Source organism: Chiloscyllium plagiosum, chromosome 17, assembly GCF_004010195.1.
Source record: "Chiloscyllium plagiosum isolate BGI_BamShark_2017 chromosome 17, ASM401019v2, whole genome shotgun sequence".
NCBI lineage: Eukaryota > Metazoa > Chordata > Chondrichthyes > Orectolobiformes > Hemiscylliidae > Chiloscyllium > Chiloscyllium plagiosum.
The window spans coordinates 57,296,914-57,311,226 of record NC_057726.1 but is presented as its reverse complement, the minus strand read 5'-3'; the positions used below and the strand labels follow the sequence as shown (position 1 = coordinate 57,311,226).

At 45.6% G+C, this 14,313-nt stretch overlaps 1 protein-coding gene across 4 annotated transcripts in view; it reads right to left on the bottom strand.

The window, feature by feature from the left end:
• Nucleotides 1–14,313, bottom strand: part of LOC122558516 (receptor-interacting serine/threonine-protein kinase 2-like) — a 36,609-nt gene that overhangs the window by 11,793 nt on the left and 10,503 nt on the right. For 3 of the 4 annotated variants that reach the window (XM_043707192.1, XM_043707191.1, XM_043707189.1), the window contains exons 3-8: nucleotides 13,841–13,989; nucleotides 9,167–9,216; nucleotides 4,880–5,038; nucleotides 4,633–4,709; nucleotides 2,970–3,042; nucleotides 1,234–1,272 (exon numbers count right to left, since the gene is read on the bottom strand). In XM_043707192.1, the coding sequence (XP_043563127.1) occupies nucleotides 1,234–1,272; nucleotides 2,970–3,042; nucleotides 4,633–4,709; nucleotides 4,880–5,038; nucleotides 9,167–9,216; nucleotides 13,841–13,989 (547 nt within the window). The remainder of the gene's footprint in view (nucleotides 1–1,233; nucleotides 1,273–2,969; nucleotides 3,043–4,632; nucleotides 4,710–4,879; nucleotides 5,039–9,166; nucleotides 9,217–13,840; nucleotides 13,990–14,313) is intronic. The other variant, XM_043707190.1, reaches the window with a different exon arrangement.

The following is a 14,313-nucleotide window of genomic DNA, read 5'->3' as shown; positions in this document are numbered from 1 at the left end:
TGGGTTAGTAAATTTGCAGATGACAGAAAGGTTGGAGGTGCTGTTGATAGTATCGAGGGCTATTGCAGGCTGCAGCACGACATAGACAGGATGTAGAGCTGGGCTGAGAAATGGCAGATGGAGTTCAGCCTGGATAAATGTGAAGTGATGCATTTTGGAAGGTCGAACTCGAATGCTGAATATAGGATTAAATACAGGTTTCTAGGCAGTGTGGAGGAACAGAGGGATCTGGGTGTGCAAGTACATAGATCCCTCAAAGTTGCCACACAAGTGGATAGGATTGTTAAGAAAGCATATGGTGTTTTGGCTTTCATTAACGGGGGGATCGAGTTTAAGAGCCGCGAGGGGTTTTGCTACAGCTCTACAAGTCCCTGGTGCGACCACACTTGGGATATTGTGTCCAGTTCTGGTCGCCCTACTATAGGAAAGATACGGAAGCTTTGAAGAGGGTGCAAAGAAGGTTTACCTGGATGCTGCCTGGACTGGAGGGCTTGCCTTATGAAGAGAAGTTGAATAAGCTCAGACTTTTCTTTCTGGACAGAAAGAGGAAGAGAGGTGACCTGATCGAGGTAGACAAGGTAATGAGAGGAATAGATAGAATCAATAGCCAGAGACTTTTCCCCAGGGCAGGATTGATTGGTACGAGGGGTCTTAGTTTTAAGATATTAGGAGAAAGGTATAGAGGGGACGTCAGAGGTAGGTTCTTTACACAGAGAGTTGTGAACACATGGAATGCGTTTCCAACGGTGGTGGTGGAAACAGAGTCATTAGGGAATTTAAGCGACTGCTGAACATGCACATGGATAGCAGTGAGTTGAGGGATGAGTAGGTTGAGTTATTTTATTTTACATTAGGATTAACCCTCGGCACAACATCGTGGGCCAAAGGGCCTGTTCTGTGCTATACTTTTCTACGTTCTATGTTCTATTGAGGGAAGGCGCATTGCTGTGTACAATCTAATACTGTGAAAGCTGTGGACTGAGGCTGTGTGGGAAATATCTCCTACAGTCTAAGACAGTCCATATTTTGAAGCGAGGGCACTAGATAGGAAAGGATTGAACAATGGGCCAAATGGCCTCCTCCTGCTCCCATTTTCTGTTTCTGAGCCTCTAGCGCTACCCAGTGCTGACTGAGTGGAACTGCAGTGTTGTGTTGGAAGTTGGTGTACTCACTGGTAATGGTGAAAAGCGTTCACAACTTCACAGATATTGAGGGAGACAAGCACTGACTCACCGACAAAGTTGATGTCCCCGTCCTGTTCCTCCACTGATTCTAGACAAAATCAAGAACAGTTAGCAATCTGCACAAAATACTATCACTGAACAGAAGGATCTCTGTAGTCCTGAGTGTGAGAATTCCTTAAGACACAGATCAAATCAGTCCTCACAACACCGGTTCCATATAATCATGAGCCTCTATTGCTACCTGGTGGTCACTCTGTGGAACTGCAGCACATGATCAACTCAGATAAAATGAGGTTTAGTCCCTTCAAGGTATGTGCAAATGAGAGGTTTTGAAAGTCCCAGGGTTTAGCATGTGACTGTTTTTCCACAAGTACTCACATTTATTCACACCATTTACAGTAAGCAGTCAAATGACTATCCAGAATGGTTAGCAGTCAAAGCACTATCACTGAGTACAATCTAATACTGTGAAAGCTGCGTGGGAAATATCTCCAGCAGTCTAAGGCAGTCCACCTGGCTGTTATTACTTTGAAGCGAGGGCACTGGATAGGAAAGGATTGAACAGTTAACTCCAGGGCTCGTTCAAGTGTCATATCTAATCTGATACTGGCCAGGTAGAGTCATAAACAGAGCTATGTATAAAACGCCCAGCACTGAGGCAACAGTTGTAGGATTCCTGACCTCACTCTCCTTGATACAAATGAAACTAACATTAAATAACTAAATAGGGAGGCCTTGTGGTGAAGTGAATATCTGAGCTTTTCAGTTCAAGGCCTACTGCGGGATTCAACAGCCAAAGTCCATTCACAATTGGCTGAAGATAGTGAATCCCATCCTGTAAAACCTCGCAGTACAGCCACTGGCATCCGAGTCAACAGAGTGCCACACGGTAAGCTATCGAGTCAGGAAGGTTGGCCGACTGTCCCAGGAGTAACTAACTATATGGTCAGCCAGTGCATTGCCCGTCTCATATGTCATCAGATACAGAAAGAGAAAAACTAGTTAAACTGCAGTTTGGACCAAAGGTCATTGCCCTGAAGATGCTGCCACATCTACTGAGTCTTTCTGGTCTATCCTGGTTTCAGTTCCGAGCTCCAGCCCCCAGGAATATTTCCTTTGGACTTGGATTGTAACCTTCGGGAGGTTCATGGATTCTTTTGTAATAACGGCCTTAAAGTCAAGCTTTGAAATTCCGGCCGAACCCATCTGGATGAGGCTGACATTTAATTATCCTCGATGTATTTATCTGCTCAGTATTTATGGTCAATTCCAAAATAAGTGGCCTGGGTATTGCTGCGCATCTAACGTCTGGTAGCAAACACCCACAAATTGTCTGCGCCACTGACAGTCTAAGCTGCCACACCTTCACAGTAGGCAGGCTACTCTTAACTGTGACATCTTCACAAAGGGAATCAACTCTCAGCTCTGATACCTTTGCACTGGGCAGGGCTTTATTTCGTCTTGGCGGTGGCATCTCACGCTCCACCTGGATTTTATTGGGTCTTAGTTATGGCACTTCCTGCACTGGGCAGGCCCTCAGGACAGTACAACTAATGGAAGCACAAGGCAGATGTTTGAGAGCTGTGTGAGCGCCAGTCTGGGACAGCGGGGTGTGGGGCAACTGGTACTCCATCCTTCAGCAGAGTCCCACTGAAACAGATGTAAACCATGATGGATATATTGGTGTCTGTTGAGCCACAGCGGGCCCCTTGATGGGACAAGAAGCTTGTTCCTTAATTGGGACAGGGGTGTGAATCTGGGAAAGGAGCTCCTGATGAACATTACCACAGAAGAAGTTGTTGTTTTCACCATATCCTGCCGTTGGCGAATCAGAACCTCTGCACGCAGACTGCGACTTCTGTACAGGAACAGGAACAGGAAAACGGTCAGGGAAAAGTAACCAAAGACCCACAGCCAGCTGCTTCCACCTTTCATCACTGTCAGATGCTGAAAAATGTCAACCGGCCCTTGCCCACCCCCCTCCCCTTCTCCAACCTCCTCCTGACCTCGGCCTGGACCAATACACAGACTTCTTTCTGGGTTCTCCTTCTGATTCACCACCTCCTGCCCCCACCCCCATCCCTACAATCCACAGGCTTCATCAACCTCCATTTCACATCACCTAACCAATTTTTAAATGACTTGGTGCAAGCACAATTCTGTCCTAGTTTAATTTTTGTTTTCAATTTTCTCTTTCACTGAGGATGCTTTCTGTTAACTCCAATCCACATGTTTGGTCACCCCCTTAGGTGATTGTCTGTGTGGAGTTCACACTTTCTCCCCATGTCTGGGTGGGTTTTCCCCCGGGGTGCTCAGGTTTCCTCCCACAGTCCAAAGGTATGCGGGTTAGGTGGATGGGCCACACTAAATTGCCCCATAGTGTTCAGGGATGTGCAGACGAGGTGGGTTAGCCATGGGAAATGCAGGGTTACAGGGAGAGGGTGGGGGGGTATAGGTCTGGCTGGGATAGACTCAAATGTTGAAGAGTGTGGCGCTGGAAAAGCACAGCCGTTCAGGCAGCATCCGAGGAGCAGGAGAATCGACATTTCGAGCATAAGCTCTTCATCGGCGTTGGAGGCTGAGGGATGAATTTATACAGGTTTATAAAATAATGGGGTGGGGTGCACAGATAAGGTGAATAGCAAGGTCCTTTTTCCCCAAGGTAGGAAAGTTCAAAACTATACACACATATGATTCTATGTATAGTGAGCAAAACTCCTGTTGGAAGATACTCAGCTGCTTCACTGAATAGGAGGATCAGTGCTATGACAAGGCAATTCTGATATTTAACCAGTGCAGTGCTGCAGGGAGTGAGGGGTGTTTTGGAAATGTTCATCCTAATGACCAAAGAATGCTGTATTACTAATCTTAGACTGGGGCTAAGGAGTCCTCTCACAACACAGTGCTTCCAGACTCACTTATTCTCCTGCTGCTGTTATATTTCTCTCTCTCTCAGATAAAGTGCAGCTTCTTAAGGCTGTGACAGAGTGGGCACTAACACAGCAACATGAAAGGCTGAACGAAGACTCCCACAAGACGTTGTCATTGAAATATCATTTGCCCTGTTCTGCATGCTAAGAGTAACATCAGCAATGGCAGCATGATCAATAATTGCAGAGCTAGGGAGGGTAAACCAAGCCACAATTCCCACTCTTTCTCTCTGCCGACTGCGCTTTGGGCACTAAGGATTCCTTACTGAGGTCAGAATTGGGACTGAGTTCCTTGCCCACCATGGAAGAATGGCGCAGTGCCATTCACAGCCCTGGTTTGCAAGGACTGGTACTTCAGAGAAATAGAGAAGGATCCCTAGTGCCGAAGGAACAGGCCTTTCTGCAGGAAGAGGGGGATGTCGTCTGAAGAGAAGAGCAAGGGAAATAAACAAATTGAACAATGTATCACTTCAACGAGGAACAAAGCACCAGTTTGGAAGAGTAGCCAAGGCCAATACCTTTTCTGCCAGGACCTGGATTGCATTTCGAACGTCCTGCTCATTTGGCTGGTGTAGCTTCAAATCCTGAATGCACTCTGTAACAAAGAGATAAATCAGCTCCTGTAAGTCTGCACATCCAGACACGGACGGTGAAGTTGGAAGGGGTGAGCAGCAAACACTGCTTTTTAACAAGCCTCAGTGTAATCCTTGCCTCACTACAACATCTCAGTAATGTTTCAGAATGACAGCGACCATGACGACATACTTAAAAAGGGTGGCCGTTCATCGGGATTTGAATGCCAACACCTCTTCATCAGGGAAACAAGTTCTTCAGCTGGTTCTGGTAGATCTTTGGGAATCGCCTCACAGTCCGGCCTGTCACCCTTTTTCACACAGAGTTGCATTTGCTGAGAATTTACAGCATCTGAGAAAGGGGACAGATAGTACAGATTAGGTAGCAATGGCTGAAAAACCAGACGGCAGTGTTTGTGTGACAATAAACAGGACACCAGAAAGGCTCTTGTTACAAGTAGAAATACGCACAAATTATATCTGCCAGCCAACAAAATGTTCACACTAGAATTTTAAAATGTTGATCAATTTGCTTCCCAATGAGTGACCCTCAGCTTCTGATTATTGTGGAGAACAGCATCCACTTCCCATGACAGCAGTGCTCCCAATGCTCGGCCTGATCTCAGTGTCAATACTGTGACGTAGATAAGGAACACTACAGACTGTCACAGGGAACAGGGACTTCAAGAGGAGGTTTATCTGAAATGTAAATCCGTCTCGAGTATTGGAGTTGGACGTCGTGTTACAGCTGTACGAGACATTGGTGAGGTCACATCTGGAATACTCCATATAATTCTGGTTACACTGCTATAGGAAGGATGTTATTAAAACTGGAAAGGGAGAAAAAAAGATTTACGACGATGTTACCGAGACTGGAGGGTTTGAGTTATAAGGAGAGGCTGGATAGGTTGGGGCTGTTTTCCCTGGAGCGTTGGAGGCTGAGGGATGACTTTATAGAGGTTTATAAAATCATGAGGGGCCTGGATAAGATGAATAGCAAGGCCTTTTCTCCCCAGGGTAGGGAAGTTCAAAACTAGAGGGCATAGGTTTAAGGTGAGAGGGAAAAGATTTGAAAGGGAGCTAAGGGGCAACTTGTTCCACAAAGAGGGTGGTGCGTGTACGGAATGAGCTGCCAGAGGATGGGGCAGAGGCTGGTACAATTACAACATTTAAAAGGCATCTGGATAGGTCTATGAATAGGAAGGGTGGAGAGTGAGATGGGCCAAATGAGACTAGATTGATTTAGGACATCTGGTCAGCATGAACGAGTTGGATGAAAGGGTCTGTTTCGGTGCTGTACATCTCTAAGACTGAATAATGCTGGTTATCACTTTATTCAGTCCAAGGTCAATGTGCACAATGCACCCACTGTGCCATACAGTCACATGTGGCTCATTTCTTGCATCTGTGCGACCTTCCTACAGCCATTGGCAAGGGGTGTGTGGTGGTAAGTGCAAACTGTGCTTTCAAATCCTGTTCCCCAATTGGTGCACATGGGACACACTCTCAGTATTGGACTGATGGCATCCGGATGCCTCACCACCACATACAGCCCAGCCCAGAGCGAAGAGCCCATTAATCATCAGTCAAAGGATTAGATACAATGCTTTACAGATAGATCCATGGATCAGATGGAGAAGAGCTGTGTATATGCTCTACATGCAAAACCAACAGGATTATTGGAGTGTGGAAAGTATCTGAAACAGGATCCACTGCAGGTGTGTAATGAGAAAAATGTAACAAACTAAAATACAACATTTTTCAGGAGCAGTGAGGAGAGAGGCTGCTGGGTAATAAGTGACTGCTTTAAAAACTTATCTCGTGAATAGGTGGGGTGCACACTGAGCAGGAGTGGACACGGGACTGCTGAGTAAGTGACATTATATACTTGGGTAGTTGCTTTACCTGAAACACTACTCGGGTAGTGTCTCCCACCCATCCTCCGCCTCTAACCAAAAACAAAGGTTCCGTGTGCCAGATTGGTAAGGCGACTCGTCTTTTTTTTCCATCTCTTTTAGATTTCAGTAGGCTAATTTGGGAATTTACAATAGTGGGAATGAAGGTGAGGGCAGTTGAATGTTCCTCCTGCAGAATGTGGCAGGTAAGGGTCACCACTAGTGTCCCTGCTGACTGCAGCTGCAGGAAGTGCACCCAACTCCAACTCCCTGAAGACCGCGATAGGGAACTGGAGCTGGATTAACTTTGGGTCATTCAGGAGGCGGAGGAGGTTATTGAGAGGAGTGACAAGGAGATGGTCACACCTCAGGTAGAGGAAGAGGGTAGATGGGTTATCGTCAGGGGACGGAAAGGGAACCAGCAGGCAGTGCAGGGATCCCTGGGCTGTTCCCCTCAATAACAAGTATACCGTTTTGGATACTGTTGGGGTGGACGACTTACCAGGGGTAAGCCATGGGGTCCAGGTCTCTGGCACAGACTCTGTCCCTGTTGCTCAGAAGGGAAGGAGGGAGATGAGCACAGCATTAGTCATTGGGGGTTCCATAGTTAGGGGACAGATAGGAGGTTCTGTGGGAACGAGAGAGACTCACGGTTGGTGTGTCGCGTCCCAGGTGCCAGGGTTCATGATGTCTCAGATCATGTGTTCAGGATCCTTGAGGGGGAGGGTAGCAGCCCCAAGTCGTGGTCCACATAGGCATCAACGACATAGGTAGGAAGAGAGATGGAGATTTAAGGCAGAAATTCAGGGAGCCAGGGTGGAAGCCTGGAGCTAGAACAAACAGAGTTGTTACCCCTGGTTTGTTGTCCGTGCCACGTGCTGGCGAGGCATGGAATAGGGAGAAAGAGGAGTTGAACACGTGGCTACAGGGATGGTGCAGGAGGGAGGGTTTTGAATAACTGGGGCTCATTCTGAGGTAGGTGGGACCTGTACAAACAGGACAGTCTTCACCTGAACCAGAGGGCTACCAATATACTGGGGGGGGGGAAATTTGCTAATGCTCTCTTGGAGGGTTTAAACCATACAGCAGGGAGCTGGGAACCTAAATTGTACTTCCAGTGTCCAGGAGGTTCAGAATAGTGAGGTCAGAAATATGGTTCCAAGGTCGCAAGAGCGCACCACCAAGCAGGTTTGAAGTGTGTCAACTTCGACACCAGGAGCATCCGGAATAAGGTGGGTGAACGTGCAGCATGGGTTGGTACCTGGGACTTTGATGTTGTGGCCATTTCAGGGACAGGATTGGTTTCTGCAGTTTCTGGGATTTAGATGTTTCAGTAAGATCAGAGAAGATGGTAAAAGAGGGGGAGGTAAGTCATTGATAATCAAGGACAGTATTTTAGTGGCAGAAAGGATGTTTCAGGATTCGTCTACTAAGGTAGTATGGACTGAGGTTAGAAACAGGAAAGGAGAGGTCACGCTGTTGGGAATTTCCTACAGGCCCCTGAATAGTTCCAGAGATGTACAGGAAGGGAAAGCAAAGACAATTCTGGATAGGAGTGAGAGTAGCAGGGTGGTTGTTATGGGGGACTTTAACTTTCCAAATATTGACTGGAAATACTATAGTTCAAGTATTTTTGTCCAATGTGTCCAGGATGGTTTCCTGATACAGTATGTAGACAGACCAACAAGGGGCGAGGCCACATTGGATTTGGTACTGGGGAATGAACCTGGCCAGGTGTTAGATTTGGAGGTAGGTGAGCACTTTGGCGATAATGACCACAATTCAGTTACGTTCACAATAGCAATAGGCAGAGATAGGTATATACCGCAGGGAAAGAGATATAACTGGAGAAAGGCAATTATGATGTGATTAGGCAAGATTTAGAATGCATAGGATAGGAAAGGAAACTGCAGAGGATGGGCACAATTGAAATGTGGAGCTTATTCAAGAAACAGCTCCTGCATGTCCTTGATCAGTATGTACCTATCAGACAGGGCCAGTGGACGAGCAAGGGAACCGTGGTTTACTAAGCAAGTTGAATCTCTTGTCAAAAGGAAGAAGGCGGCTTATGTTAGGATGAGATGTGAAGACTCATTTAGGGTACTTGAGAGTTACAGGTTAGCCAGCAAAGACCTAAAGAGAGAATGAAGAGGAGCCAGGATTGCAGAGGATTGAGAGCCTTTTTCCTTGGATGGTGAAGGCTAGCAAGAGGGGACATAGCTTTAAATTGAGGGGTGATAGATATAGGACAGATGTCAGAGATAGTTTCTTTACTCCAAGAGTAGTAGGGATGTGGAACACCCTGCCTCCAACAGTAGTAGACTCGCCAACTTTAAGGGCATTTAAATGGTCATTGGATAAATATATGGATGGTAATGGAATAGTGTGGGATAAATAAGCTTCAGATTGGTTCCACAGGTCAGCACAACATCAAGGGCCGAAGAGCCTATACTGCGCTGTATGTTCTACTTTCTATTCTCTGTCATTTTAATAAACACAGGACCATCGCTCACTTAGAGTAAGACTGACAATGTCTTCATGCTACAGATGAGAAAGAATTGAAACACATACACAGTTGAACTTACTTTCGTAAGGCTCTTGGCGAGTTATTATCACCCAGATGACAATTCCATAGCTACAAGATCATGAATAAAGAATAGCCATAAAGTTATTTAATATAACATTAAGCTTTTACAACATTAAAGTCTAAGCAATCAACCACCTAGACACTGTTACAATGCCCTGTGGGGAACCAGAGACCAAACGCATGCCAAAGGCAAAATGGTCAGGTTGGTAAAGGGGAAAAGGTGCTACCTTCAAGGTACACACGGAGGAAGAAAACCACCAATTCGACTGGGACAACACATCTATGCTGGGACAGGCTAAGCAAAGACATGCAAGAGAATTCCTAGAGGCCTGACACTCCAACCACAATGCCATAAACAAACACATAGATCTAGATACCATCTATCAACCCCTCAGAAAACAAACAGGAGATGACATCACCACAAACCCCAGGAACCCCATCCAGGAGAAAGATATAAATAGAAAGCAGGAGACAACAGCTTTGCTTCACTTGGAGGTCGCCACTGATGATGTTACCTAGCCAGGTAATGAAACGTCTGGATATCAAACCTACAGCTCAGCGAGCAAACCTACACCCTGAACCTCAACCTGAGTTACAAACCTTCACAAACCTTTAAGGTGGATGCAGCAAATGGGAAAGAAGCTCTTTAGGTTCAGGGTACACCCACCCCGCCCACCAGGAGGCAGTGTGCTTGGGGTTCTGTTCAAGAGTCCACCTCCCCAACGCTTTCTAATATTCAGTGATCACAAGAAGGATTTTCAATAGCAGCCTCACTGAGATCCAACTCTGTCACAAGCCAAGGTGACAAACGGGCACATGCATAGACCAAGCAGCAAGTCTTGTCACAATGATTTAGTTAAAATAATCTTCGGCTAGACACTTCAAACCACAAATATTAAAGTATCTGAAGATAATGATTGATCTTAGTTATGACCAAAAGGTAGACTAGCAATGTCCAGTCAGATTGTTTGTTGTATAATCAGCCAGGAAACAAAACTACAGCTCAGAAAGTGAAAGGAAAAGTCAGTATCCTAAAACTTTCAGTATCAGAAACAACTGCCTGCTCATTGATCTTAGGATGTGCTGTCAGTAATGTTAGTACTTAATTTATTACTTACTGTACGAGTATCTATTGTGCACATTCCATTATGATCCCAGTGAAAGGCTTGATTTAAAGGCTTTTCAAAAAAAAATGTACAGACACCCCATGGTAATCCACTCAATAAAATGGAGAATGTGTTATTTTCAAACAAACCGAAGCATAATATTCCAAATCACATTGCATTGTTTGATGTGTCCTTTTATGATCAATTTACTATGTATCTGGAGGTTTCTTAAAGATTAATCACGCAGAAAGATGCCAAAGGGAGGCGACGCTTTGAGGTGAAGTTTTCACTCAGATTGCCAACAGGAAGTGACTGACTTTTATTCTTCAGACTAAATGTGGCAACCAAAGTGTGGCAGATCGCTATCAGGCATTAGCAAATCTTTCACAACACTGCTGCGCGTGGGAAGAAGAGTGCAAAATAGGTCAAAATAAAGTACTAATCATTATCTCGGCTGCTAAGGCAAAATATTACTCAGTTGGATCCAGAGGTTGGGAAGAAACAAAGGGCAGAGAGATTGTTTCCATTAGCTCAGGAATCCAGACAATTGGGGGAAACCTCAAGACAAAGGGAGTAATCATTTAGGATTGAATAAGGAGGAATTTCTTCACTCATAGGATTCTGAATCTTTATATTTTCCCTTCCCTAGAGTACAGATGTTCCAATACTGAACAAATTTGAGGTATAAGCTACAAGGACAGGCTTATGTCAAATAACCAGTTTAATCCATCGGCTGAAAACGTCAAGTTGAACTTTTATAAACCTACAAGAACTGAGAGTACACACTAGAGATATCTTGAGCTCTTAGCCAAGATAGCCACCGAATAGGCAGATAATAATTTCCATCTTCCAACCACATTAGAATGAAAACATCAAATCTGCAAACTCCCCACACAAAGATGAAGGCCGATACCTGGTCGGCATGGACAAGTTGGACTGAAGGGTCTGTTTCCGTGCTGTATATCTCTGTGACCACACAAAGAGTGAAAAAGACTCCACATAGCCTGCCTCACTATCAAGGCACCCAGGGCCATCTACTGAAGTATTGGGTGTTAAAATAGCATGGACCCTTGTTTAAGATAGCTCAATATACATGAGCTGATCAGTCAATTAGGTTGCAATTGGAAAACATGTTTGAATTACTGATATCTGGAGAAGAGCAAACTCATAACAAGCCAACCCCTTAAGGAAATGCTCATGTCCCTCCTGCCTTTCTCTCTCTCTCTCTCTCTGCATAACTCTGGCCCTGCCTTCTACTGTTGACATCCTCTCCACGTGCAGCAGGCAGAGACTTTTAAGGAAGAACTCAATTCTCTGCTGTGGCTGCAGGGAAACTAAAACTCAACGGACAAAGTCTTTAAATTGGAAATTCAAAACAATCAAGTTCAGCCTGAAACTGAGCCAAGTCACCCAAGTCTGAAATGCAGTCTTGGACTCGATGTAAACAGACTCTTTGACTAATCCATCCTTCCCTAATTGTCCACGTGTAGAATTTAGCGAGTGCATGCAAGTTAGAGCATACTTTATCATCTTACTTAGAAGGATTTAGATGAGTAATGTTAATCTCTTTGTTCCATTCAAGAAAGCCTGGTTCTGTAATGATCACAGCAAGTAAAGAGTCAGTACTCATTAAACTGGCAGCATTTCCTTCTCAATCAAAGGAATCCGTTATGGTAAAACAAAGAGAGGTATTTCCTCACCAATCCATAACACAGGCGGATAGCTTTATGATGTCGCAAAGAATCAATGGATACAGGGAACAGGTAGGGCAGTGGAGTTGATATCCATGATCAGTCATGATTATACAGAACGGTAAAGCGAGCTCAACAAGCTTTTTCTTATATATTCAAGTGATAAGGGCATCACTGGCTGGGCCAGCATTTATTGCCAGTCCCCAGTTGCCCTTGAGAAGGTGACAGTGAGGTGCCTACTTGAACCACTGCTGTCCATGTCCTGTAGGTAAAGCCACATTGCCCTCAGGGAAGGAATTCCGGGATTTTGACCCAGTGACAGTGAAGGAACAGGGATATATTTCCAAGTTAGAATGGTGACTGTTTTCGACTTGCACGTGGTGGTGTTCCCATGTCTCTGCTGCCCTTGTCCTTCAAGAAGGAAGTGGGTTTGGAAGGTTTTGTCTAAGGAGACCCACTGAATTTCTGCAGCGCTCCTTGTAGATATTAGACATGGTTGCTGCTGAGCATCATTGCTGGAGGGAGTGGATGTGATGCCAATCAAGCAGGTTGCTTTGTCCTGGATTGTGTCAAGCTCCTCGTGCTGTTGGAGCTGCACTGATTGAGGTAAGTAGGGAGTACTCAATCACACCCCTGACTTGGGCCTTGTCAATGGTGGACAGGCCTTTGGGAGTCAGGAGGTGAGCTCCTGACCTGCTCTTGTAGATACTGTGTTTATGTGCAAAGTTCAGTTGAGTTTCTGATCAATGGTTACCCCAAGGATGTTGATACAGCAATGGTAATACAATTGACTGTTAAGAGGCAGTGGTTAGAGTGTCTCTTATTGGTGATGGTCTTAGCCTGTCATTTGTGTGGCGCAAATGTTACATGCCACTTGTCATCCCAGGCCTATGTATTGTCCAGATCTCATTGCATTTGGACATGGGCTGCTTCAGTGTCCTTTCCTGATGAAGGGCTTTTGCCCAAAACATCGATTTTCCTGCTCCTCAGATGCTGCCTGACCTGCTGTGATTTTCCAGCACCACTCTGATCTAGACTCTGATCTCCAGCATCTGCAGTCCTCACTTTTGCCTGCCTCATGAGCTGCTTCAGTGTCTGAGGAGTCACAAATAGTGCTGAACACTGTGCAATCTTCGGTGAACCTCGCCCCCACTTCTGACCTGATGACGGAGGTGAGGTCATTGATAAAGCAGCTGAGGATCTCCTCCAGAGATGTTCCGGAGCTGTCTGTTCAACACTTGCTCCTACTCTGTATGGTTTTATCTAATGAACACAGTTGGAAAGTATATGTGACCACAGACTTTCAACTGCCCGTTTAGCCATAAAGCTGCTAATATGAAACTCGCCCCCAGTCAGGATCCACCGTGGTCCACAAAGTCAGATTTACACATGGGCATCAAATTGAAAATCTTTCCCATGGACAGGACAGAGGGTCAGTCAGCCACACTGCTACCCCCTCAGCCAGTATTCCCTCAAACCTTCCTTTCTAAACCACAGTATTCCAATACCTCTGGAACTGGATGTCAATGCTGCAATTGGCATGCTAACAGCGACCAGCATGTGTGGAACCTCGGAGTGTGCAGTTGAGAGGGAACACTGTCTATAATTGTGCAGTCACTGGCACCCTCCCAGTGACCATTCTGCCCATCCCCTCATGGTCATACTGCCCAACTTCCCATGACCATGCTGCCCCCAAATCCCACCCCCTCAAGAGACACCCAATCACTGCTTCTGCTTTGTGAATGTTAAAGAAGGTTAAATAACTCTTTGGGTACTCAGTAATCAAAGGTAAAATGAACGAACGTATGGAGACAAATTTCAGTAATACAGAACGACCCTCTGATTATTGTAGCTGATGATTTTTTTTCTACTGACCTGTACACATCAAACTTCGCACCATGGCTGGCATTGATGTTCTCGAAGCATTCAGGTGGTATATAACTCAGTGTGCCCGCACATTTGCTGCTCTGATAGCTGTACTGCCCTGTGGACTGGCGCCATTTGGCCAGGCCAAAATCACAGATCTAAGAAGAAAGCAAGGAAGTCCAAACATGATGCATGTGGCCTGAAAGGTAACATTCGCTCGGACGGGGCATCGGCTTGGAGAAGTCCCTTTGCACGACAGAAACAATTCCACACATGCAATCAGCACATTCTGTGTGACAGAGGATTCACGTAATTTGATATTTCTGATTTTGCTTCCAGCTGGTGTTTCCTCATCAACCACACAGATCCATTCTCAAACATTCATACAACCGCTCCACACACACACCATCTGTCCTGCACACACACCTTCCCTCCTACACACACACACACACACCCATCTGTCCCACACACACACCCTCCCT